The sequence below is a fragment of the Ammodytes marinus genome (assembly GCF_949987685.1).
Source record: "Ammodytes marinus genome assembly, chromosome: 12".
NCBI lineage: Eukaryota > Metazoa > Chordata > Actinopteri > Uranoscopiformes > Ammodytidae > Ammodytes > Ammodytes marinus.
Window position 1 is genome coordinate 23,213,883 of NC_137216.1, and position 24,701 is coordinate 23,238,583.

General features: G+C 42.5%; 2 protein-coding genes across 2 annotated transcripts in view; one reads left to right on the forward strand and one right to left on the reverse strand.

The window, feature by feature from the left end:
• clybl (citrate lyase beta like) overlaps positions 1–6,970 on the forward strand; it is a gene marked incomplete at its 5' end in the record, with an annotated part of 62,455 nt that extends 55,485 nt beyond the window's left edge. Inside the window, 2 exons of the mRNA XM_080038689.1 lie at positions 3,180–3,304; positions 4,760–6,970. Coding sequence (XP_079894815.1) covers positions 3,180–3,304; positions 4,760–4,855 — 221 coding nt within the window. The 3' untranslated portion in view covers positions 4,856–6,970. The remainder of the gene's footprint in view (positions 1–3,179; positions 3,305–4,759) is intronic.
• Positions 6,971–21,196: 14,226 nt separating this feature from the next.
• Positions 21,197–24,158, reverse strand: zic5 (zic family member 5 (odd-paired homolog, Drosophila); the record flags this gene model as incomplete). The annotated part of the gene is made up of 2 exons (XM_080038257.1): positions 21,197–21,660; positions 23,096–24,158. 2 exons carry the CDS (start codon positions 24,156–24,158, stop codon positions 21,218–21,220), a joined length of 1,506 nt encoding a protein of 501 aa, XP_079894383.1. The 3' UTR covers positions 21,197–21,217.
• Between the last annotated feature and the right edge of the window lie 543 nt (positions 24,159–24,701).

Consider the following 24,701-nt stretch of genomic DNA (forward strand, 5'->3'; position numbering starts at 1 on the left):
CCTTTTGAGTCATTCGTCCTGCGCTGCAGCAAATATATTGTATTATAGTATTTTCATCCATTGAAGATGTGATTATTACAACATCTGACACATTTTACCACTGTGGTGCAGTTCCACCGAAACCGTTAGAGGAAAAATAAATAAATAATTTAAATAATGTTCGATTGACTGCTGTGTAACGTTTCAATTCTTCAAATGTGATTTCGGTAAACACAACAGAACCACGTCAGCAATTGGTCAGCTTTCTCGCTGGATAGAAATGGTGACAAAAAAAGCACTTGACACTTTTTTTTCCCCTTTTTCTTTCTGGCACACACAATTGTGAACCTCTGAGCGCCCTCTCCATGTGGCACTGGCCCTGACACGGTACCAGCAATTTACATCATCAAATCATCACGTAGGAAAGCTTCTTGCCGTCCCACACATACATTTATTTTCCAGATCACCTCCTTTGCCACTTCTCACTGTGTGTGTGTGTGTGTGTGTGTGTGTGTGTGTGTGTGTGTGTGTGTGTGTGTGTGTGTGTGTGTGTGTGTGTGTGTGTGTGTGTGTGTGTGTGTGTGTGTGTGTGTGTGTGTGTGTGTGTGTGTGTGTGTGTGTGTGTGTGTGTGTGTGTGTGTGTGTGTGTGTGTGTGTGTGTGTGTGTGTGTGTGTGTGTGTGTGTGTCATATACCAGAATTAATCATATCTAGCCATCTTCCAGTTTCGATGATTCACACCTTTTATTATTGAGAAGTTTACATTTAACTCTTTTGCACAAAGAAATATTTTTTAATTAGTGTTTTCTAGCAGGTAAAAGTTCCTAGAAGAAAGCTTGAGATGTTGTTTTTATACGAGATGAAAGATACGAAAGTTAATGATGGAAGCAGCTGTTTGATGAAATAAATGGCTAGATTTGATATGGAACAGAACCATTCAAAGCGCTGGATTAGTGGCTTACTAGCCATGGGCACTCTGTATAATCTTAGTTAGTAGCTATTACTGGCCCGGGTGCGCTTAAGCAATAATACGGCGCGGCCAAAAGCTTCTACCTGTGCAGTAATTGACCTTGGCAGTGCCTAAGCCGCATACAGCACCCATTAACACAGAGCACAGAACACACTGTGCTTCTTAATGGAAACCAGGACAAGTGTGAAGGCAAAAATTCTGCGAAACCTTGTAAGTATCACATTTGTTGTGGAAGGTGGTTATATTTATTTGGGGGGAGATTTACTAGTGCAGCATCGTTTCGTAAGACGTAATGATCCTCCTAAAAGGTTTGCCTCCCAGAAATGGAAAGCTTTTCCACAAAATTCTCTGCTTTCAGAGGACCACATTTCGCTTCCATCCCCAGGACCCTGTCCATCATTCGCCTGAGAGCACTTTGCTAAATAGCAATCCTCCAATGAGATACCGGCACCACATGGCAGGCCGGGATTGGCTGCAGGGCGTGAATGATGCATTTTGGGAGAACCAATGGGTTGTGACTGAGGGCACCTGAGTCACCCTGTCTGTCTCTTCACTCAGTCATTCTCCTGTTGTCCTACACACGCACATGCATGTGTGCGCGCGCACACACACACACACACACACATGCAAACGAAGAAAGAGACACCCTCTCTTAATAAATTTAAACCTGCCAATTTCAGTGTGGAAACTCGCTTCAGTCTTTCATCCAGAAGCAAAACAGGTGGCAGAGGATGGACTGTACAGACTCCTCTTGCCTCACATCTGCGTAAAATGCAACGTACATATCACAGACACACACACACCAAGGTTGTAGTTGTAACATCAAAACATATTCACCATATTAACATAGGAACACACACGCACGCACACACACACAAGCACACATGTCTACATCGAAAAATATTCACAGAGGAAAAGTAGAACCAAAATACCCTTTTTTATTTAATTACCACATATAAGTCGGTACACACACACACACACACACACACACACACACACACACACACGCACACACGCACACACGCACACACACACACACACAGTCGCCCTGGGGAGTCCATTTCGGCTCCAGTAGAAAATATGCAGTTAGTTTCTCTGCTTTTCACAGAAACAAACACACAGACATTCATGCATTTGCAATGACACGCAAACACGTGCCAAATGTCACATTTTATAGTATGCGCACACTGACTTCCCTCAAAGATCTATTAATCAAAAACTGCAGTTTAATGAATTATGTTTGGCTCATTAGTAACTGATCAAGCCTTCAGCTACTGTGTGTGTGTGTGTGTGTGTGTGTGTGTGTGTGTGTGTGTGTATGTGTTTTTCTCCGAGGTTAACTGGGGTGAGCGGAACGGGTTCTCTCCACCCCATCCCTCTCCTCTCTCCCCTCCTCACCTCTCTTGGGCAGAATGTTTTTGCCCGTGCCCACCCGCCCGCTCTGCCAAACCTTGAAGGATTTGTTGTTGGCGACAGAGCTTAAGCCCTAAAGTGTTGAGGTCCTGCTGGCTGCCGCTGAGCCGTCGTTCTCACCAGACGTTTTCATAACCTTAAACTTATCGCTACAAGTTTGATCTGAAAATGTACATGGGATTATGTCTGTGGCGTTAGCCCACATTTAACTGAGAGGGAGTGGGGGGGGGGGGCATGGGGGGGGGGGGGGGTTGGATGGGGGAGGATTGTGCCAGACGGAGCCTCAACTGTTTTTGAGTTAGACATGTAATAGTAGTGGTTGCATCGGAAAGGTGTGAAGTCACCGACATTGAACATTGATAAGTGATAGAGAAGCGGTATGTATTCATAGAAAAGACAAGAAATGATTGTGTTCATGTTTACAAGTTGAATAACATATTGTTTTGCTATGATGGATGAAAATTTGTTTTGACATCTGTTTAAACGTGGTTATAAATATAAAATATTGTTCTACAGATATATATATTGTTTTTATTGACTTTCTATTTCTGCTTTGACTCTTGGGCTGCTGTTTTGATTTGTTTATAGAGACCTATGCTGCTTAATAATTTGTGTAGAACACAATTTTGTGTTGTTAAAATCAGGGGGGGTTAATTGGCACAAACCTGGGTTTTTGATAGCTCTGTGTGCCAACAGATAAAATATTGTATTTTTGCACAAATAGCTCTTGTATTTCATTTCACTTGAAACAAGATCTAGCCTGCTGTTATCATTAGCATATTTCATATTTATTTTGTGTGTGTGTGTGTTCTGTGCAGGTAAGCAGGTGATCCACCCAGGGCAGATCCAGGCTGTGCAGGAGGAGTTCTCCCCCAGTCAAGAGAGAGTCCAATGGGCCACAGAGCTCATTGCTGCTTTTGACCAACACCAAAAGGAGGGAAAGGTAATGTTAACCTCACGCTATTTTAGAGTTTAAAATTGACTTACTGTAATCTTTCATTTTAGTGTTTGGGCATAATATTTCTGAATGTAGCCAGAAATATTCGACTTAAATATGAAGTTATATAATAATATGTATAACTTGAAAGGTATAACCTAGAAGTCAGTTTTGTAACCAAATGAACAGATAACTCCACAACAACAAGTTCAGTTCAGTTCAGTTTTATTTTGTCATTGTTACAGGTAACAACGAAACGTTGTCAGAGCAAACACAAAACAGGCATAACATTTTAGTTGTCCACCAATTACATTTACATAATTAATCTGATCTCCATGAATCAATCAATCAATCACCCAGTATTTTACACATGGTAACTACTCCTTAACAAAAAAGAGAAACACAGCATATTTCTTCTTTTTTAGCATGTGTCCTATATTAACAGTTGAAAACAATGACATTTTCCTATTAATTTAAATATATAGAGTACACTTCAGGGGATTTTCTTTTATATATATATACAATACTTTATAGAATATGTCTTCAGCATGTCACAATATCCGCGACTGTGTTTTTAGTAGACGGGGGTCTTTTTCTGCTCCAACACTCAGACTGATCCTTTGTGTGGCCTCTTGCACACCTCTGTAGTTCCAGAGAATACATACAGTACACCCCTGGTGTAGGAGACAGGGGTGGAGGGTGGGAGGGGATGGGGCCAATTAAGTGTACAATATTATTGTTCCTAATTTAGTGCATGGTTGGATCCTGTGTGTTGAGCTCTGTGGGCTATCTGCTGAGGTAATACACAATCTGCCCACACCTCTCTCCCTGCCAGGGCTGCTCCTACTAAGCATCGCCCGAGGGATTCATATCCTACCCATCCCACTGCCACTGTGTGTGTGTGTGTGTGTGTGTGTGTGTGTGTGTGTGTGTGTGTGTGTGTGTGTGTGTGTGTGTGTGTGTGTGTGTGTGTGTGTGTGTGTGTGTGTGTGTGTGTGTGTGTGTGTGTGTGTGTGTGTGTGTGTGTGTGTGTGTGTGAAAAGCAAGCAGGGTCAATTCCCTTTGTCTCACAACACGACAGGTGCTTTTATTTTTTGCACATTCTCAACTCCAACTGACTTCATTTTTCTGACTTTATGTTTCTTGGAGATATTCTTTTGAAGTATTTCTTTTTATACCATAAGATGTATAATTCACAAAAGTTTACAGGGTTTAATATGTTTTTGGAAACACTGTTTTGCTGTAATAACTTTTATTGCAGATTTAAAAAGGGCATAGTAAAGGGCATTCAAAAGTCTGAAACACTATGTTTTATGCTACACCCCTGTACTTTCATGATTTCATGTTTTTCAGAAATCTACTTCCTGCAGCTGTAAACATTATCCTTCATCTGAGAACTGTGTGCCTCTGATCCAATCTTTCTCTTTCTGCCCTCTCTGCCTCTGTTGTATATGTGTCCAGGGTGCGTTCACCTTTCGCGGCAGCATGATTGACATGCCCTCGGTAAAGCAGGCACGGAACATCATATCTCTCTCTGTCGTGGTGCCGGAGAAATAACACCAACAACCTGTGAGAAGAATCGTGAGCAACCGCACCACCAAACTCTGTTGCAGGTTTCATGACAAAAACTTGTACTTGAAAAAGTTTTTTCTTTTAAAACTATGTTGCCTGACATAAATGAACACTTGAATGTTGTGGTTGGTTTAAATTTAAATTAAAGTTTGTAATTGATTGTATTCATGTCATTGTTATGGCTGTTGCAGTCAACTTTTGGCCCTGCAGGTTCAGTTTTATGTTAAAAATATACATTCATATGATTTCAACAATATAAAATCTCCATATGGCGAATAGTAAACAACAGATATTTCCGTCTTGAAACGAGTTTTCGAGGATTATTGCCCTGCGTGCGTGGTTGGCACTTTCTTGGCACACTCCGCGATGTGTGTGTGTGTGTGTCATGTCATTCTCCAGTGTTTGTCCTAGGTCATGATGAATGCTCTCCCCATCTCCACAGTCCAAGGCAGCTGGGCGAAAAGGGTAAACAAACACAACAAGCCACTGTTAGTGGATCTATTCATTAGGCCCCACCAGTCTTCCAGTCAGGCCTCTGCCCCCCTGCCCAGCACCCTGACTCACACACATCAAGTCTTGCTTGCTTCAAAAAAAGAAAAAGCACAGATGGAAGTGCGTAAACTTGCGATTTGCCCTTTTTGTGTGTGTGTGTCCGTCTCCTTTAGTAAAGACATGCAGCTCAGCTCGGCGGCAGCTTGTGAGCCTGTGGTCTTGATGGAGAGGGCGTGTGGCGTCAGACGCACCATGACCTGTACAGGAAAAATAAACACTGCATACATTACACACGCTGCGGCAGCGTTCTCTATACCTGATCTCTCATTTAACACAAACACTTCAACTTTGACTCCTCAGCTATTGTTTCTAGATTGGGTTCACCTCTTTGCCATTAGCACCTTCGAGTACATTTCTATCTTATCCACAGCTTTACATGGGCGCTTTGAAAAGACAAAACTCCTGCACAAGTTGAGTAAAGTCGTTTTGTTGTCCTGTCACATATAAAAAAGTACAATGGGGCTCTGTGGAAGCGCTTGTGCACGTCTAACTTCAAGAGACAGTGAAGTGGGTGTGATGTTAGAGTGAGACAGATTAGTGGCCATGTTGCTCCAGCAGACCAGGGCCCAGGCTTTGTCTCTCTGACTGCGGATGGGAGGATAATTGGGTGGGTGTTGAATGGTTAATAGTGCCATTGGTGACCATGGTAATGAAAGGCACCATACTTCGCCTACCCCACCTCGTCCACTCAACTCATCTCTCTCTCTCTCTCTCTCTCTCTCTCTCTCTCTCTCTCTCTCTCTCTCTCTCTCTCTCTCTCTCTCTCGCTCTCGCTCTCGCTCTCGCTCTCGCTCTCGCTCTCTCTCTCTCCCTCATATACTGTATGAGCTATTGTGTCTGGGGCAGAGGACTGTGGTCTGTGCCAGGCCAGGCCAGACAAAAAGATCGAAATCACCCCTGCGCTCAGCCGAAGAGCCGAACAGTAAGCTGTCTCTTTGGCATTTGGCCACATATTTCTCTCACCCCTGGTTCACTTTTTTCCCCCTTCCTGTCACATTCAGCTTGCCTGTTTGTTTTTTACCCAAACTACTATTATACCCTGATGTAAGGGGACAAAACTGCCATTATGTGTGACTTCCATTAAGTAAACCCACAAACATGATTTGGGTGAGGCCCCGCAGATCCTTAAAAATGCACGCTGGACAAAAGCGTATCTTGAACTTGGTCTTGTGCTTAAATGTTATAACATTTTAGAAGTGATGTTTTGGCTACTTGTCAGTTACAGAGATGGTAGATTGTGAGGAGCACTGATGGCTTAAATCAAAATGTATATCTTGTCTTTGTGTCATGTGGTTAAAACTGGGCCATGCAGATTTTGATCAAACTCTGACAAACTTAACTGTGACTTTTTGAAAGTGTTGATGCAATCCAATCCAAAATGAACACAGAAAACGGTTTTCAGGAGGAAAACCAACTGTGATTCTCGTATGAACACTAATCAGTCTTTTTATATTATTTGAATGACTAAAAAACATTAAATTCAAATGAAAAGCTCTTCCTTAGGGATTGACAGTTTCACTTTATGGTTTGATTTGTTTGCTACCAAGTATTGACTCCATGGATATATGTTTAATGAAATATTTTATTAAAGTTAAATTAATTGTTGTAACAATATGAATTGGTCTTTCCTTCAGATTGTTGAATTGGAACATTTCATGTGCATCTGTATACATTTAGATTTACTTTTCTTTTACATTACTATTTACTCCAACTTTTTCTTCTCAACCGTTTTGAATAAAAGAACTTTGAATGTGTTCCATTGAGAACAGTAGGACTGCACAATAAAGCTCCCGGAAAGTCATTCTTTAATAGACACATGGCTGTGAACATCCAGCACTCAGTTGAATGGAGGCTCACCAGGTGACTTTAGTGTTGAAGGAGGCCGGATTGAAGGGACAACTTTGGCTTTTCCCAAGCTGCTCTGCACCAACAGGTGTCCCCTGCATGTTCCTGTAGACAGGAAGGAACTAGAATCTCCTATAAGCAGAGGAAGCAGTCCAGGGCATCATGCAGGGATATAGCAAAACAGGGCAAACCCTTCAGAGGATGACCAGGAAATAATTTGGCCATGTTTAACAAAAACACAACAGCCCCTGAGTGTGTGACACATTTATACTATCATTGTTGTTCCATCCAATAATCCTCCTCTTATGTAATATAACCACCCCCCCCCCCCCCCCCACACACACACACACACCTCCTCTCTGATTTAAAGGTAGAGCAAAAACGATGTCACTTGGTCTTCGAGCTCAGTTTGCTCAGCTTTCATTGCAACTTTTGACGACTTTGCAATTCAATAGCGTTTGGGAATTTAAAAAAAAAGGAAAACTATTTCAGTGACGTCTCTGTTGATTAGAGGAATGCATCCGCTGTCTGTCTCCGCTGTGTAATTCTACATGACATTTCTATTATGTGTGGAACTGATACAATCTTCTCAGCCCGCGCGGCAGTTTTATTTAAATACATCTCTCCGGTATTCCCAGAGAGAGTAAATTACAATTAACACGATTATAACCTCACAAAATTGTGACGGGGAATCAATTAGGCTGCGAGCAGTATTTCATAGCTCGGTAATGTGTTGGTCGAGATTGCTTTCATAAATTATGAGGGGGACAGACAGCGCAGGCGGAGAAAATGCATGTATGCAAAACACCGTCAGAGGAAAATTAAAACGAAATGTTTTACATATTTTTCCATTAATCTAAATGGGACCCGTGTGGCAAAGATGGTTTTATTCTAATTCCCCGCCCGGGGATGCCCAAATAATGACTTGATGTTTTAATAGACTTCTAATGACAATATATGACAAAGTAATTGCAGCAAAAGATTATTCTGAAGCAATAAAACGCCTCGTTATTGTAGCTTTAGCACAGTTTGAGAAATGTAAACCTATTAGCTAAAATGGCTTACAAATACAATCATGTGCAGGGCTGATGAACATTTAGTTGAAGCTAATTACGGTGTTTCAGTATTTAGGATTAATGTTGAAATAAATAAGAACATTTTGAAAGTGCACTGCAAAAGGCCATTGTTTGAGAAACTGGAACAAGGATTACAATAAGTTATTCATTTTCAGAATGCCACAGACATTAACAGACTTTTTTTCGTATCAATTACTGCTTTAAAAATGAGTATAAGGCTTTAATTACAAATTAATAATTGTTATTTTCTTTGAAGATGAGCACTGTGGTTTTATAGAATTTTGAAAATAAATATGAAATAATTCAGCTGCAAAAACAAATGGAAACGGATTTCACAATTTTGGAATTTAATTTAAAAATAAAATGGTCCCTTATATTTTTAAGGATAATTAAAAAGCTTGGTCTGATAACTGAACATCTTCTACCTTTTTTACTTTACCTTGTCTCTATTAGCCTCCAGCATTGACAGAAAACACACATTCACAAAACACTATTTACAATCCAATTTATTCTGAATGCTTACGCAGGGTATAAATAAAAGAAAACAAATATGTATTTTGAATTGTTCATTTTATAAACCAGAAAAGCAGTCAGTCGTTTATTTGTTTCCTCCTCTGACGACGCACAGCCTTTTATTTCCCTACTGATGACTGCAGCCTCCCTGTTCGTCAGTGCGTGTGTGCACGGTATGAAATCCACCGCAGCCTGTCTGTCTGTGCTGCTGCTGTGAGTGATGTGGCACATGTGGACCATTACTAACTTCATTTGAGAAATCCTTTTGTCTGAGTGTCTCCGTCAGCAAGACAGTCCGAGGGGACGAAGCAGCGTGGCTGGAATCAGGATCAGGTGTTCTTTTTCTTTTTTCTTTTCTTCTTCCACCTTTTTACATTGAGATAAAAATAGGCCTATGTCGGCCCATATTAGGCCCATCAGCAGTGTTAAACCAAATATTGTTATAAAAAAATACATTTCCTACAGTTCATTTCGTTCATATTGGTGTTTTTGTTTTTTTGCAAATACAGGTCAAATTTCCATAATATTTATTTTTAACAACACCAGGCATGAATCTTAATATTTCCTTACTATAGCAACAGCCCTACCCTCTCTAAAGGTGATAGGTGAGGAGGTGTCTGTATAGCCCATTGCACTTGTCCAGGCCTTTACATTATTGAAGGCCTTTCATTCTTCTTACAAGTTTAATTCTTCCAGGTCATTGTCCCCTACGTTCAGACTGTTCACCTGGCGGATTAATATGATCTGCAGTGGGTAAAGAGAAAAAAAAGAATATAGGCCTATTAACAGAAATGAAACGGACTTCAGTCTGGCCACATCAACAACTTAGACTACCTCCTTATGCACATTATGAAGTATGTGGTCCCACAAATAAAAAGTAGTTCAATAATAGTCAAATTATTATTATTTTCTAAGGTAAACAAAAATATATTTCTAGGTGACTTTACCTTCCGCCAAAGCCCTTCTCTTAGCCTGGCTCCCCCCAGAATCCCTTCTCCTTAACGGGCTCAGATCAAAGGCTGAGCGGCCCCGGCGGAGACCACTAAAATCCGCCCCGCTTTGTCTGCTGTTGCCAGGAGTGAGGAAGGGTGTCGGGGTGGAGGAGGAGGCGGGAGGAGGGGGGGGGGGGTGACATGGTAATGAGACTCGTTACAGAGCGACCCAAAAATAAGTCTCTACAACTTTTTCTGTCGTCAGATGTGACTCCTTCGAGTTTGGATGCGATTTCATTGCAGCTCAAGTTTATCAGGCTTATGTGTTTCCAGGCTTTTTTTTATTCCCTGTGAATTGCAGCAGTATATTTGCCTTTCAAGTTTAAAGTACAATCAAAAAACTGTAGCCTATTGTTTGTAAAAACATTGTTTTTTTTAAATTCACAACTTAATTGTGATAGAGGACAGATTCAAAGTCGATTTTGACGTGTTATTGTGCATTTCATTCACAATAAAAGGGCACAGACTACTTGACAACATCCCCACTTTTAATTCAATTAATGACTTACACCTACCTGGACTAGCTCCTCCTGACTCGTGTGTGTTTGTTTATTCGTTCTTTTCAGTCCCTGAACGCACCAGACAAGACAGACCAATAGAAAGTTTACGCGGCCGACGCAGACGCTTTAAAAGGAGAGAAAAAAGTAGCAGCACCTCATAAAACGAACAAGTCTGCACCCATACAGACACGATCGGAGTTCAAATCTCACACCTGCCTCTAAAAAAAGAGAAGCTAATTAGTCAGGGAAATGTTAAGCCAGCGCCAGATAAATGATGAGTTGCATATATGTTCCGACTATTAAACTATTAAAAGTAATTAAACTTTTTTTTTAACTATTTCTCATATCAGGCAAAGCAGAATTATTCGACATTGTGACTTTGGCATGCACATATATCCTGCTCTGCTTTCTGCCTATTTGTTCTATACCGTCTATTAACTGAATGGTTTGATTAGGATTTTGTGAAAATGCTGCAACATTGAGAACTTTTCATGCAGTGCGTTGCTGGTGAATACAACGTGTTGGTTTTCAGAGTTCAAAGTTTATAACCAAATATTCAAATCATTTGTCTCACTAAATGTATTGCCAAAAACATTTTTTTCACACACATTCAGCGGCTGTTGAAACTCAACCGATATGAATCCGGTGATAAATCCGCATTTCTCTGTACAATCGAAAAGCAAGCTTTTGATCTGCGGCTCTCTCTCTCTCTCTCTCTCTCTCTCTCTCACTCTCTGTGCGGTTGAGCAGGTGGAGGCCGCGCACCTGCACACACAGCTGCGCGCACCTTGTTATTGCTGCCGCTGCTTGACGCACAGATGAGCGCAGCACACAGCCAACAACACAACCCCGACAATATGAACCTCTCCAGTGGCACAGCTCTCAGCGTGTTTCACTTCTTTTCATGTAGGCACACCGGCACGCACCATTATATGAATTTTCTGGGTTATTTGTAAGAAATTTTCCATTTGAATAAAATAGGTTATAAAGTATATCTTTTTCCAAATAGTATTAGTTTTATTAAGTAGTTTCCAAGCGGGACAATTGGATGTGCATGTCCCAGCCGTCTCTATCTCTTGTTTTGTCATGCTCCGGTCTTCAACATGACACCGTCTAATCCAATTAAACACGATAACCCTGGACTCACGTATTATTCTCGTCTTTCTTTCCTTCGAGTTGCTGACAAGCACTCTTGGTTTTGTGTGAAAGAGAGAGTCAAGAGCCCTCTCTTAATCCCGGGCGCGACTAGGAGTGATTGAAAAGTGAAAGAAACCCCTCATTGGTCCTCGAGCTTGATGGTGTTTTCTTTGTCCAGTACTCTGGCTTCTTGTTTAGCGCGGTCTTCATGCATCGCACTCCATTATTTCAGTCCTTCTTTACAAAGGGAAATCCCGTGTAGTGAGCCGGTGAGTGACAGTTATTAGTCTGTATCAGGGGAAGAATAGTTCACGTTTTTGAAACTTATGAAATAATCAGACTGTTGACATTATCTTTTTTAAATAGTTACAATTTAACTTCTTGTAATCCAAAACGCATGCTAATCAGAATAATGGGAAACAATGATATCTTTTTTTGTTCATTTAAAGTGTGCTTAATTAAGAAGCTTGTTTGAATGAGCTTGTTTAATTAAACAGATTAGACATGCGCCATGTTATAAAAAAAATACATTGAACAAATGACGGGTAAGATTCATTACTGAGTTTTAATCAACCCCCACCCCTCCCAATGTCAGGGTACAATTTGACTGCTGCTCAAAAAACAACATGCCAAAATTCTCAAAATGTAAGGAATTAAAGATAACTGTTTTCCAGTATTTTCTACATGCTATAAGCCAGTTCGTCATTTTAAAGTGTTATTTGGGGAAAGAGGCGACCCAGAGTCCACTGAGCAGCGAGTCGACATAACATATTGTAGGTGTTGCAAAATGACAGGTAATTGACATTAATCCGCTCGCTCTGAGACTCAGGGGGGATCTAAAGTAAATGGGGATACGGTTAATGAAGCACCACTTGCCCTTTGGATCTCGGTCACAGTGTGCAGCAGTGAAGTTTGGAGAAACTTCATTCGTTTAACATAATTTCCGGGCATGCGTCATGACGTGGAAGAGGGGATCTATGACTACGCATACTTAAATAAAGGGAAATTTCGATTATTTAAAAAAGTTTTGTTCGAGCAGATAGGCTACAGTGTAGAAATTGAAATGCAACGAATTGGATCTATTCGAGTGATGACTCCGTTTATTGCTCCGGGTTTATATGTCAACTCAAGAGACGTCCTGAAATTGATGCCCGCCTAACTGGCTCCTAATACATCGCCCATTACCCATGCCCCTTTCAGTTTTCCGGCGACCGCGCGATTGTTATTATGCTTATTATAATTCCGATCGGGAGTACTCCCTATAGGAGCCGTGACAGACAGACAGGGGCCAGGTGGGAGAGGTAGACTTAGAGCGTAAGGAGTTGCCCCTGCGTGAGCCGTTCGGTGCTACGGGGGCCCTGCGTAATGAGGGCACCTATGGGGGCCCTCCTGGATGGAGAGGTGTCCTAACCTCGCCACGGCCGCGGTCACAATTGAAGAGCCGCCGACACCTGCGCGTCACGTCACCCCTCCTCCCGGCTCCCCCATGGCAGCGCCTGCCACAGCGCCCCCCACCCACCCATCACCCAGAGTTCATACTCTGCGCACAACTTTTTTGACAACGATAATGATGTGCATGGTGATACTGAAAATCTAAGGAGGGGCTGCGGTATAGGGAAATGAGCACTCTCCTTGTCTGTTCAGGGGAGGGGCCCTGCATTTCCTTTTTTCCTCAGGACCAATTCACTTCTTATAGAAAAGCACCATTCTGAAGTGATGAATACATAGTTGGCTGAACGTGTCGTCCACAAAACAGTTTTTAATCAAACTCCTGCTATAAAATGTATAAATAGACCTAATCAAAGTAAGTTAAGCTTCTTAAATTAAGCAAATGAGCTCATGTAAACACTGGACGTTTATAATTATCGCACATGATGAGATAAATGCAGCCCTCCTGACAGTGTTTTCAGAGTTTTGGCAAACTATCCGTCACGTTAATAAAACGGATGCCATCTCTCAAGGTTTTAGTGTCACTAAGATGGATAAGCTTTGATAGTTTGTGAGCTATACTGTCATTTACCATGGCAAGTGTCTGCAAAGGGCCAAAAGGTTCCCATCCCCAACGGAGCTGGCCTAATTATACAATTAGTCTTGTGATTGGGACCGTCCAGAGCCAAGTGTCCTGTGGGACGACCCAGACACATTAGGGCTGTCATCGGTATCTTCACTGCAAGTAAAAGGGCTCGGCCTTATAAGTGTGCTGCTTATGTCCTTCGATGAAGCATTTCTTCCATTCAACATTTTTGACATTTCTGAGGGTCTAAGGGCAGAGGGTGTCATACTGTATGGAATGTGAAGCCCACTGAGGCAAATGTATATTTGTGATATTGGGCTATACATGAAACTGATTTGATTTGAGGGCCAAATATCGTCCCCTCTAGTACAAAGTCAGGTCAGTAATGGAATAGTGGATGCAGAGCTGTAGTCCTGGACACCCATAATATCATAGGTCATCTTGGTATTCAATCATTTCTGTGTTAAAGCCTCAACAGCAGACCAACACCACATCTCTTTGAAGCTATCGGTCAGATGGAGACCCCATATCTCGGTCTCATTGCCTATCCAGCCATATATCCGTTCTGGCTTATCCCTGGTCAGTTGGAAAACATCAAGACATCACATTTTCTACTGCCCAATCCAGAGCCATATCTGTCATTTCCAAACCCAGGTCTGTTAAAGAGAATGGGTGTTGGGGGGGCTTGTGATGTTGTGAGATCCACGCACAGATCTCCATGAAGCCGGAGGGAGGTCTTGGCTCTGTATGGTTGAGAAGGCAGTGGTGCCTCCACACTGGATCCTTTAGCACTATAGTGCACTGGCTTATCACAATGGATTAGAGCTCCTACAGCGAGACTGGAATCGTAAGGATGATTGGTAACCAACTTCACCAGTTGGCCCACCATGAACCTTTAGTGGCTTCAACTATATGTGAAGATAGTCAGATGTTCTTTGGACAAACCCTTATCTGTTGTTGGCACAGATGACTGTCTTTTATTTTTTGGGATTACCCAGACCGACTCTTGAGTTCGGTCAACTCATGTTCCCTCAGTTCTTACCTGGACATTACCTTTACGGTGCCCCCTCTCCCCTCTCCCATGGAGTGATAGAATTGTTCCCCCCACTCTCTAAATGCTGACCTTTTTCGGCAATAAAACCAGATGCATTGGGGTCCGACCCCCTCTGAAGTTACAGGCGTGATAGTTGTGCACCAATCTGGCTCTGATAGCAATCTTTGGCACACAATGGAGTAAGCAATGGTAAGAAAGAAGAGGAGAAGGAGCAGGGGTGGATTAAAAAATGGCAGACTGGCACCACGCTTTTGAAATCATTCTGATCAATCATAGATAGGTTTCTAAGATATGTTAAGTTGAAAAGGGAGGGAGTTATATGGCTTTGAATATGATTTGTGGTGAAAGGGATTACCTTTTTATAAAGAAAACACCAGAGGCCTCAATCTGGTATTTATGTCCCAGTGATCAGTTCATAAGTATCAACACGTCTTCAATAACATAATTTGAAAAGTCGAATTATGCAGTGGGAACTATTAGTTATTATGCTACTTTTTCTATATGCAATGCAGTGTTGTTGGAGCTCATATCATACCCAATTTTGTTCAATAAAAACAGCTTTTAACAGTAAAGAAATGTTAAAATAACTGAGGCACTTGTCATTTGCTAGACATGAATCTGTTTCTTTGATTGATCGGTAGTGTCATCCTTGGCCACAAATCAAAATATCCTCTCCCGAAAAGTCCATCTGGTTCTCTTTTGATGAAGTAGATAGTTCTCCCATTCCCTCCACCCGCTCAGTCCTAGTTTCTAAGTACGCTGAAGCCTACATTCTGCATTTAGAGGCTTTTAGAAAAACCCTGTCATTCAGTATGGAGACTACTGGGGCAGCATGCTCACGCTTATCTGCATTTTAGTTTCTACTTTCTGGCCGGTGGGCTCTATATAAGGGCCAGGTATGGCAGGGCCTGGCTCATGCGGTTGTCCGTGGACGACCTTGCTCTCCTCACCTACTGCCTTGGAGTGGCTCCCAGTCCTGGGATGGGGCTTTGGACCGACACCAAGTCTCTTCCCCCACAGATGTTACACCAAGCCACCAGATATTATGTCAGTTTCTGAGTGATGCATCATGCTTCCGTGTAATACAGCAGTGCACGGGTGCAGAGAAGCCGCAATACTCGTGACAACATTGAAAAAATAAGTAACATGATTCCTAAAAGATTTAGTTCAGATGTTATAACTATGGCTCTGCTGCTGTTGCACTGATATGTTGTAATGACATAGCCTCACTGTTGCCTCATTGGGCACATTTCTTCCCCAGAAAGAAAATGCTTCCATTTTAAATATGAAATGAAAGTAGATATTGATTTGACTGTCAGAAATATACTTTTTGACTATAATTCAAGTTGACACTTGAAATATCTTTTCAAGTTATTCAATATTTCACAAAATGTTTAACTGTGGCCAGCCTTAACAACGTATGTTGCCATTTTCCCCAAAGGTGTATCTTTAATTCATTTCTGGCCAAGGTATTTGCTTTCCTTTTACCTTCCTTCCCTTTTCTTTCTTTTTTTTTCATATTTTTTGTCAATTTTTTTTTGATATGAATTCCAGGATGTAGAATGAGAACCATATTTGGACTATGCCTTGGCATTTATGAAACATTTCTTATGGGCTTTTTTTTTTAAATGTTATAAACAAGGAAGAAATATTCACCAATCAGACTTCTCTGACATAAGAACAATAATAAGCCGTTATGACTGCTGGGTTTCCATTCAAATGCCTTTTAGCATGAGATGTAACACTAAATGTCAGAGCAAGTATAAATCATTTATCTCCTGGTGCATAGGTTGTGATTATATTTAATTGCATTGGCACCTATAGCCTATAGGTTGCTTTGTATACATTAGGCTTTACATAGGAAGGCAAAAGCATATTTTTGTCATCGAAAATAAAGAAAAAAAAAACACAACATGATGTGCTCTGTGGGTAATTGATTTAATGAAGTTCCTATGAAACTAAAACCGAGTAGCTACAGGTCAGTTGAGTAACCCCCCGGCGTGACCATTGTCAGATGTTTAACTCTCGCGCTCCTCTGGGAAAGACTTCGGGGCTAATAGGTGAAACCACAGCTGCTGAAGTTTGGGCTGGAGAGAGCAGCGACATTCCCCCTGCAGAGGGCCGGCAACTCGAATGTAAAAACCCGGCAAAGAATTTGGAGTCTCCCCCCCTCACCTCCCCATGTATCAGGGGGAAGGAGTCCTTGAAAAAATACATACGTTTTGATTTGCTCCTTTGGTAGTTGCCCGGTTGCAGTCCATGTATACTGCACTAGTGAGTTGTGTTCGCAGGGCAGGATTAAAAGCTATACGTTTGGGCGCTTCCTTTCTATTGGAAAAAAATAAAAATTATCTGAAAGTAGTCTTGGGCTTTGTAGTGCTGTCTCGAGGAGAGGTGCGAGCACTGGCAACTGGACCGCGTTGTTTTCTCTTCTTGATCGTCAAACTTTTAAGACGGAGCCAGCAGGTTAGGCTAGTGAGCTTATTGGATAAAGTTGGCCAAACGCCTGGATTGCAAATACGCTGCAGTTAAACTCTGGGCGTTTGGGAGAATCTGAACAACGGAGACTCCACACACCACTACATAGGGCAAAGTTTAGACTTGGGCAGGCACACAGCTGTGTGTACTTCTGTGGAGAAGACACGTGTGTACTTTCATGTAAGTGATTAGACATTAAATGTATTTGTATATTTTGGGGGGGAAAAACAGGCTTATCATGACTAAACTTCACGGTAGAATATGACCAGTGCGCTAAATGCAAACCACCCCTTCTTGGGGGTTAACAGAGCGTTTGCGAGGTGAGGGGGGAAAGGAATGAGCAATAAAAATCTGACCGGAATTTCTTAATTACCAACATTAGGCAAAAATGAGAATGAGGGTACAGGTTTTTTTTTTCACTCTGAAACATGGCCCATATGTAAGTGCAGTGGTCATATTGGACTTTAACTTTCCTAAATGGGTATAGCCATCTGCTCTTTAAACTCCCATTGACCCACATCCTATTTGTTCATTTCCAGGGGTTTTTACTTCCGTTTAATACCCAATTCCTATTAGGCCTATTCACATGTCATATTTAGGAACAAGAGATGTGTGATCTAGTTGTATGACTGGGCAAAAAAGCAAGGCCAAAGCTGTCACAAGGTGCTGCTGTTCTGCTGTATTTGATTTCTGGATGTGTGAGGGGGGGGGGGGGGGGGGGTGGAGGGGAAGGAAGGAGGCCTGGTTGCTTCTCCACCTGCTTTCTTGTTCACAAACATTAAACACCAAAGTCAAAAAATAAACGTTAGGCTATACATTTTTTTTGGGCCCCTAACCCACCACCCCCCTAACTGAACACTTTTCTGTCCGCTGCCAAGGTGAGCCAAGCATACTGCCGCTTCAGGCGCAGGTGCTCGGATCAAGTGACCTGCATTTCTTTTTCTTTCTTTCTTTTTTTTAAACAGAGCCTCTTAACTTTTGTGGCCAAAAATGATCACTTCACACAAGCCCATTTTCGGGCGCATTGTGCCAACGGTGTTCGGGAGATGGATAATGCTTGTAAAGTCTGACAAGACGGCATTTGTTTTGCCTCTACGCTCGTCTAAGAAATTATCATTCAACCCCTTTAAAGGGCGCAATTGAGAAGCTGCGGCGTTTTCACTGCGACTTTCTGCTTTGTCCTCTCCAAAGTGGCGTCTGTATGTCTGACTCTGCCAGTTACTGATTTGCAGGCAGTATGTTAAGGTGGCTCCGTGTAAGTGATTTCCACGGGCATCCCACTAAAGGAGAACAAATCGCTGACAAAGGAGTGCCTTTCCCATTCAGCAGCGTCGTTAGGACAACCAAAAAGTATTTCTCAGATAATAAGTTCTACTTCAAAGCGCTTCTCACTGAAGGGTGACTGCTTCACTCCTTTTATTAAGTCTCCCTCCTTTTAATACCCCAAGGAACTGTCTCTGGTTATTTTTCATCGTGTTTATTTTGTAACATTCATTGAGCACTTGTTTCCAAACAGGACCTACAAGAGCAAGGGTACTCTTTAGGCCCCTTGTCCCCGCATACAAGTCCACGCAACAAAACGAGAGGAGGCCCACAAGTGCTTCTGCTTTGAATGAGACAGCAGATAAAGTGCTTTTAGAAATGCTTGGAGGACTAGCAATAAAATTGATAAAGCCCCTATAAGACATCCAAACAAACCTACAGTTGTTGCCTTTTCTGAAAGGCCCCTTATGCCGCTCAAGTGCTTCTGTTTTTGGGCTGTAGATTTTAGTTCATATTGGAGATGGTTTGCACTCCAGTGCTGATTGAGTGTTTTATGGCCACATTCACAACATCCTCCAGGTTGACCATGGGTCAAGTGTCATAATCATTTTCAAAGGTGTGTGTGTGTTTAGTTTTTACATGGTTTCAATTTGTACTTGTACCCCTCTTTAAATGTTTCCTATGTGTTACCAAGCAGATATAAACAAGGTGTGTCATACCTGCCAACGGTGAATCTGTGGCTGGCAACACACGTCCTGGTCGAGGGTGCATCCCATAAGCTTTGATTTTGAGTTTATTTAGTGGCAGTTAGTGTTTTTCATAGCAGACACATTGAAATGCGAGCGTCTCACTAGCCAATTGCCATAGAAATCCTAACGCACCATGAAGAGTGTCAAAGCGGCCGGCCTTCCTCTCAGAAGCTGCAGCCTTTGAAGTGGTGCAGGACTCGCGTTGGTCAATTTTGATTCTATAGACCGGACAGGCAACTCTTTGAAAGTGAGATTGTGCGTTTTAATGGAGGAAATAAGAGGGGGAACTTGTTTTATACACTCTATACAAGGCCTCGCTTATTGTCAGATATCTTTTTATCTTTTATTTTTCCCATGAATGATTCATGCCTTGGCTGCTTTGTGCCTGTCGCGCCTTTCAGAGGCAGCGCCATCAGGGGGCTATAAGTTTTCCCATTAGCTCAGTGATTAGTTTATACCAGCCTCCTTGGCCCGTTTGGTACTTCTGAGACAGGATATTTTATAGAATTGTCATAATAGGAAGCGAACAGAGCTACCTCATTTTTTTTTTTCATTTGAGATTAGAGATGAGAAATTTGTTGGCATTTCACATTTCAAAAAAAATTTTTGACAATAAATATACCTCCTAAAATACTGTTTTCCCCCACAAAAAGTAGCAATCTCACACACATCAAAAGTCCAGCTGAGTTTATGTTTAACCACTCCATTTAGACCATCCAATTTCCAAAAAGTCTTATTAATTAAATCCACTCATAAATCAAAGCATTATAATTACACATTTGTTAATATTTGACTGTATATTTCCTGTTTTTTATTATTAATTTTTTAGCATGAAATTTATATTGCAAATGTAATTTTATGAACATCAAAGGGTCTGCACAATCATAACTGAATCATCTCATGTTTTCCTTTCTTTTTATATATATATCCATCATGTCCAACGGCACCATGCACCTCAAAGAGAAAGACAGGTCACTACAAAAGGCATGCGAGAAAGAGACTTTTCACATTACACAGCCTATTCAAGTAAACGTTTTGTTCTTTTACAGACCACGATTAAGAATGGGGAAAAAAGTCAACATAAAAAATAAAATAAAAAAACATCAGCAGGGGTACTATGCATCACCAAAACTGATATTATTATTCTTTGGTGTTCCTGTAATTCCAGTACAACATTGATACCAGCAAATAAATTACAATGTACAAAACAATATTTTTTTTCTTATTTTTTTCTCTTCCTTTTTTTTGTAATTAAAAACTACACAACATTCACGAGCATCAGTACAATTACATATATACAAATCGTACAGGAGCCAAAGCCTGTCAGTGTTGACATTTAGGGTCTCAAAGGACTTACTCATACTCTTTAAACGAGCATAACACTTGTGTAGTTTGCATAAAATATAGTCTTAAATAGTTCTTAAATATTACAAAATTCCATCCAAACACATGTATTGTATAAATCTGAAAAGGTAAATGAAACCCCTTAAGACACTCCTCCACATTTCCTTATTGGTTTATCAAAGTTTGTACCACATCTAGGCGAAATCACAGGAAATTATGATAATAATTATAATAACAACAATAAAAAAGCATCAGCTTATAGGATTCTGTCCGTTACCATGTGTTGCCATTTGTGGGGTCACAGGCAGTACCAAATTGTTTTCCTTAAATGTCTGGAATATGACAGTGATTGATAGCAGATAAGTTATTAAACTGCATGGGGATGATGGGAGGTCAGATGAAATATTTCATTCAGACATGCAGTTAAATAAAGCCTGCATATTGCTATTGTAAAAAAAACTAAAAAATGAAATGCAACATTTTTGGTCCCTCCAACTAAGAATCAGAGATTTTTAACTTTGAATTGGCTGTTTTATTTTGAAAGTTTTGATGCACATATTTAAGAAAGGTCAAGGGGTCAACTCCGAGAAGTTCCCTTAATTGAATTAGGCATCCACTTGACTTTATACGATAGCACTGAATTATCTGCGTTTAGTAGGCCTACAGTGGTAAAATGACACTGTAGTATTGGAAATAATTGATCGATATACTCCAAGCGCAAAAGCGGGGGCCAGCATGGATCTCACACACTTTTTTAAAAAGGGGGTCAACTATGGTGACAAGTTTGACAGTCACGTGGTGGTTGTAAACATGGGGGAACATTATCATTATCAGAGCATCGTCCTTGGGTCTGAATGTCTGAAAGAGTCCTCGTCGTCCGAATCCGACGTTGGCAGGTCGCTGGAGGGGGTGTGGAGGTGGTTGGGCGCGCCCCCGCTCCCCTGGCACACGTACCACTCGTTGAGGTTGGTGACCTGAGGCGAGAGGTTGGCGGAGCGGTTCCGGTGCGTCTCGGACTGGGGCGAGAGGGGGTCTCCCAGGGGGTTCGTGGAGGAAATGTAGGTGTTGGTGGTGGATGGGGGCGGCGGGGACTTGCAGTGCACCTTCATGTGCTTCCTTAGCGAGCTCGGGTGCGTGTAGGACTTGTCACAGCCGCGCACTTTGCAGAAGTAAGGCTTGTCGCTGGTGTGGACGTGCGAGTGCTTCTTCCGGTCGCTGCTGTTGGCGAATTTTCGGTCGCAGCCGTCGAACTCGCACTTGAAAGGTTTCTCCCCTGAGCAAGAAACAGATAAAGAGTTAGTGTCACGTGCAATAATGGCACTGTCTTACATACAACTTCATTGGAAAAAGTGTCCACATGGGATGTTTTACGCACATCCCAAGAGTCTAGCTGAAAGATGATTTTTTCCACATCCCATTAAACCACCGCTTCTCAACATACCACCTTAAAACATGACGGGCAAGTTCTCATTTAGGCTACTGCTCTGTACAGCAGCCTGTACCGCTTAAACGCTGACTGGAGCTTCCTCTTCGCCAGAGCGTTTTCACTGAACATTTACCACAGAGCCACTATACTCCACACCCACTTATCCTAAGCATTTCCCTGTGTGAACACGTGCGACATGCCTTTAGGCCTTCTGGTTGCATGTATGTCTGTAGTTTGGGGGGAGAAGGGGGGGGGGAACAGCCCATGACAAGCACCAGGAGCCGTTTATATACCGTGGCTGGACTCTAACTCATCCCACACACATAAACTGTCCGACTTAAATAGAAAAAATATCCATTTTAATATAGTCTGCAAAGTTGTGGATTTGGGTAGAGTGCGCATTTTTTTTAATTATAAATGGTAAGAACGCGTATTACTTCGACTGATGATTACTTAAATGTTTGTGTGGATAACTTATTTATTTCCCTGGGGATTTTATATCATTCAGCAAGGTGGTGAGGCCTGTTGGCACTAGTGGCAAGGGGCCAACATTAGGCTTTCCCTTAGCCAAAACCACGACTCTTAATATATGTAAAACAACAAAAACAGCTCTCAAAAAGAGCACTCATGAGATTTGAACGCCGTGCAAAGGCTCACCGGCTTGACCTTTCAAGCTCTATGAAACTCTGAACACTTCATCACAACACTTCTGTTTTGTTTTGTTTGGTCAGGATATCCTATAATATATTTTACTTGAACTACAGTGGTAAATAGGTCGTATAGACTATAGTTCATTCTCCTGTGGGTGAACAGTGAAACCAGTGCTTAAAACTACTTCATGTGGCATATGCAACGTAAAGTTATCGTGTACCATGTGCATAATAACCTCGTCGATATTTTAACTGATATCTTGCGTGAACGTCCTACTACGCCCGAGGATTATTACATTTACGCGTGTTCCAGCGCTGTCCTGCCTTTACGTAAGCACGTTTTTACAAATCACATACCCTAATCCCCACACGCCTACTACAGGCGTCTCGGCGTGTAGTAAAGAAAAAAAGTTTGTATTTCAGAAAGGAAAGGAAAAACGTTTCCCTCGCTTAGCCTACTACTGCGTCACTGAATAAAACTTTGTTTGCTCGCTTGTGTGCGCAATTACGCACTGTCCACACCACGTTAAGGATGTCCATAGCAACACAAGGTCTGCTCGGGTTAGATGGATACAGATAATGCTGCCCTATCGAGTGGTACATTTCCAGATTGAACATATAGAAGTACTGACCTGTGTGAGTCCTCTTGTGAATCTTTAAATTCTCCGAACGAGCGAACACTTTTCCACAGCCCGGGAAAGGGCACGGGAAGGGCTTTTCTCCCGTGTGAACTCGGATGTGATTGATCAGTTTGTACTTCGCTTTGAACGCCTTTCCTTCCCTCGGACATTCCTCCCAAAAACAGACATGGCTGCTCTGCTCCGGTCCCCCGACGTGCTCCACCGTGACGTGGTTGACCAGCTCGTGCATGGTGCTGTACGTTTTGGAGCATGGCTTCTTCTGACTCAGCTCCTGGTCAATCCACTTGCAGATCAGCTCCTGCTTGATGGGCTGCCGCATGTACCTTAAAAACGCCCCCGCCGCTCCGTGAGGAGACGAAGCGATGTTCACATTGAGGTTCATGGAGTTGTAGCTGTGGAGAGAAGAGGGTCCATAGTGCTCTGGCCTGTGCCCGAAGTGCTCTGGCCGGCCGTAGATGTCCCCCGGTATACCCAGGCGCATCTGCCCGTTGAGGGCATGGTGATGGTGGTGGTGGTGGTGGGCAGCACCTGGGGACGCCTGGTCGTGAAGTCCAGTGAAAAGTGAATGGGCCCCACTTTCCGCGTGCCCATAAGCACCTGTTGGGGAGATGAACATGCCATGGTGATGAGGGGAGGAGGCGGAACTATGCTGGTCGCCAAGTGCATGCATAGCAGAGGCTGAGAGTTCTCTCCTGAGGATGAAGTCCCTGCTGCTTGAGTAGCCTGAGTGGGGGTGAGCCACGGGGAAACCAACTGTGGTCTGAGCAGAAGTGAAAGATGCCGCGGTCTGGGCTTCGGGATGGCTCTGAATGTGCTGCTGAGACGGGCTAAGTTTGAGAGCATTTGTCTGTGCCATGTGCTCTGGTCCAAATGGAGTGAGTGCCACGCCGGGGTCGTTGCCCAGCTCCCCAGGGTGGAGGTGGGCATGGTGGGAGAGAGGGTGATGCCCCCCTAGCCCCGGGAAGCCTGTCATATTCTGATGAGGAAGGGGTTGAGTCGCTGCCAAATCCGCTAATCTCATCGCCGGATTCCTCTTGCTTAAAAGGGGTTCCATAACTACACTACTGACAAGTCCATCCGCACTCACCCGCAATTGTTCTTTCACCCCAACCACGCTCTCTAAAACATTAGGAAAAATATGTATATAAAGGGGGTCTATAAGTTCTTTTGTCCGGCTTCTAACTCTGCTTGCTCCTTTTCCCACTCTGTCCTCAAGCGATTGGCAGAACATACAACAGTTGGAGGACACAGTGGGGAATACAGTTTAGAAATGGCACTGCGGGTATTGGACGGATTTCGGTGACTGGCAGTTAGGAGAACGAAGCGATTGGCTGTCGTTCAGCGCAGGGGCTCAGCAGGGTTCCGCCCCCTCACTCTCTTTATCGCTGTTGACTCCAAAAAGTTGTACTCACAAAGTTACCCGCAGATCTGTTTGTGCGGCTTTCTGTTCACCGGTGGTGCTGCTGCTGCGGCTGCTGCATGTGGAATGACCGAAAAGATAGTTTTTATTTAAAAAATTCAGCCAAGTTTATCTGTGTTTTGTTTCGCCAAAGTGTCCTTCTATTGATTTGATGTCGCTTTTGGGGGGAAAAATAGA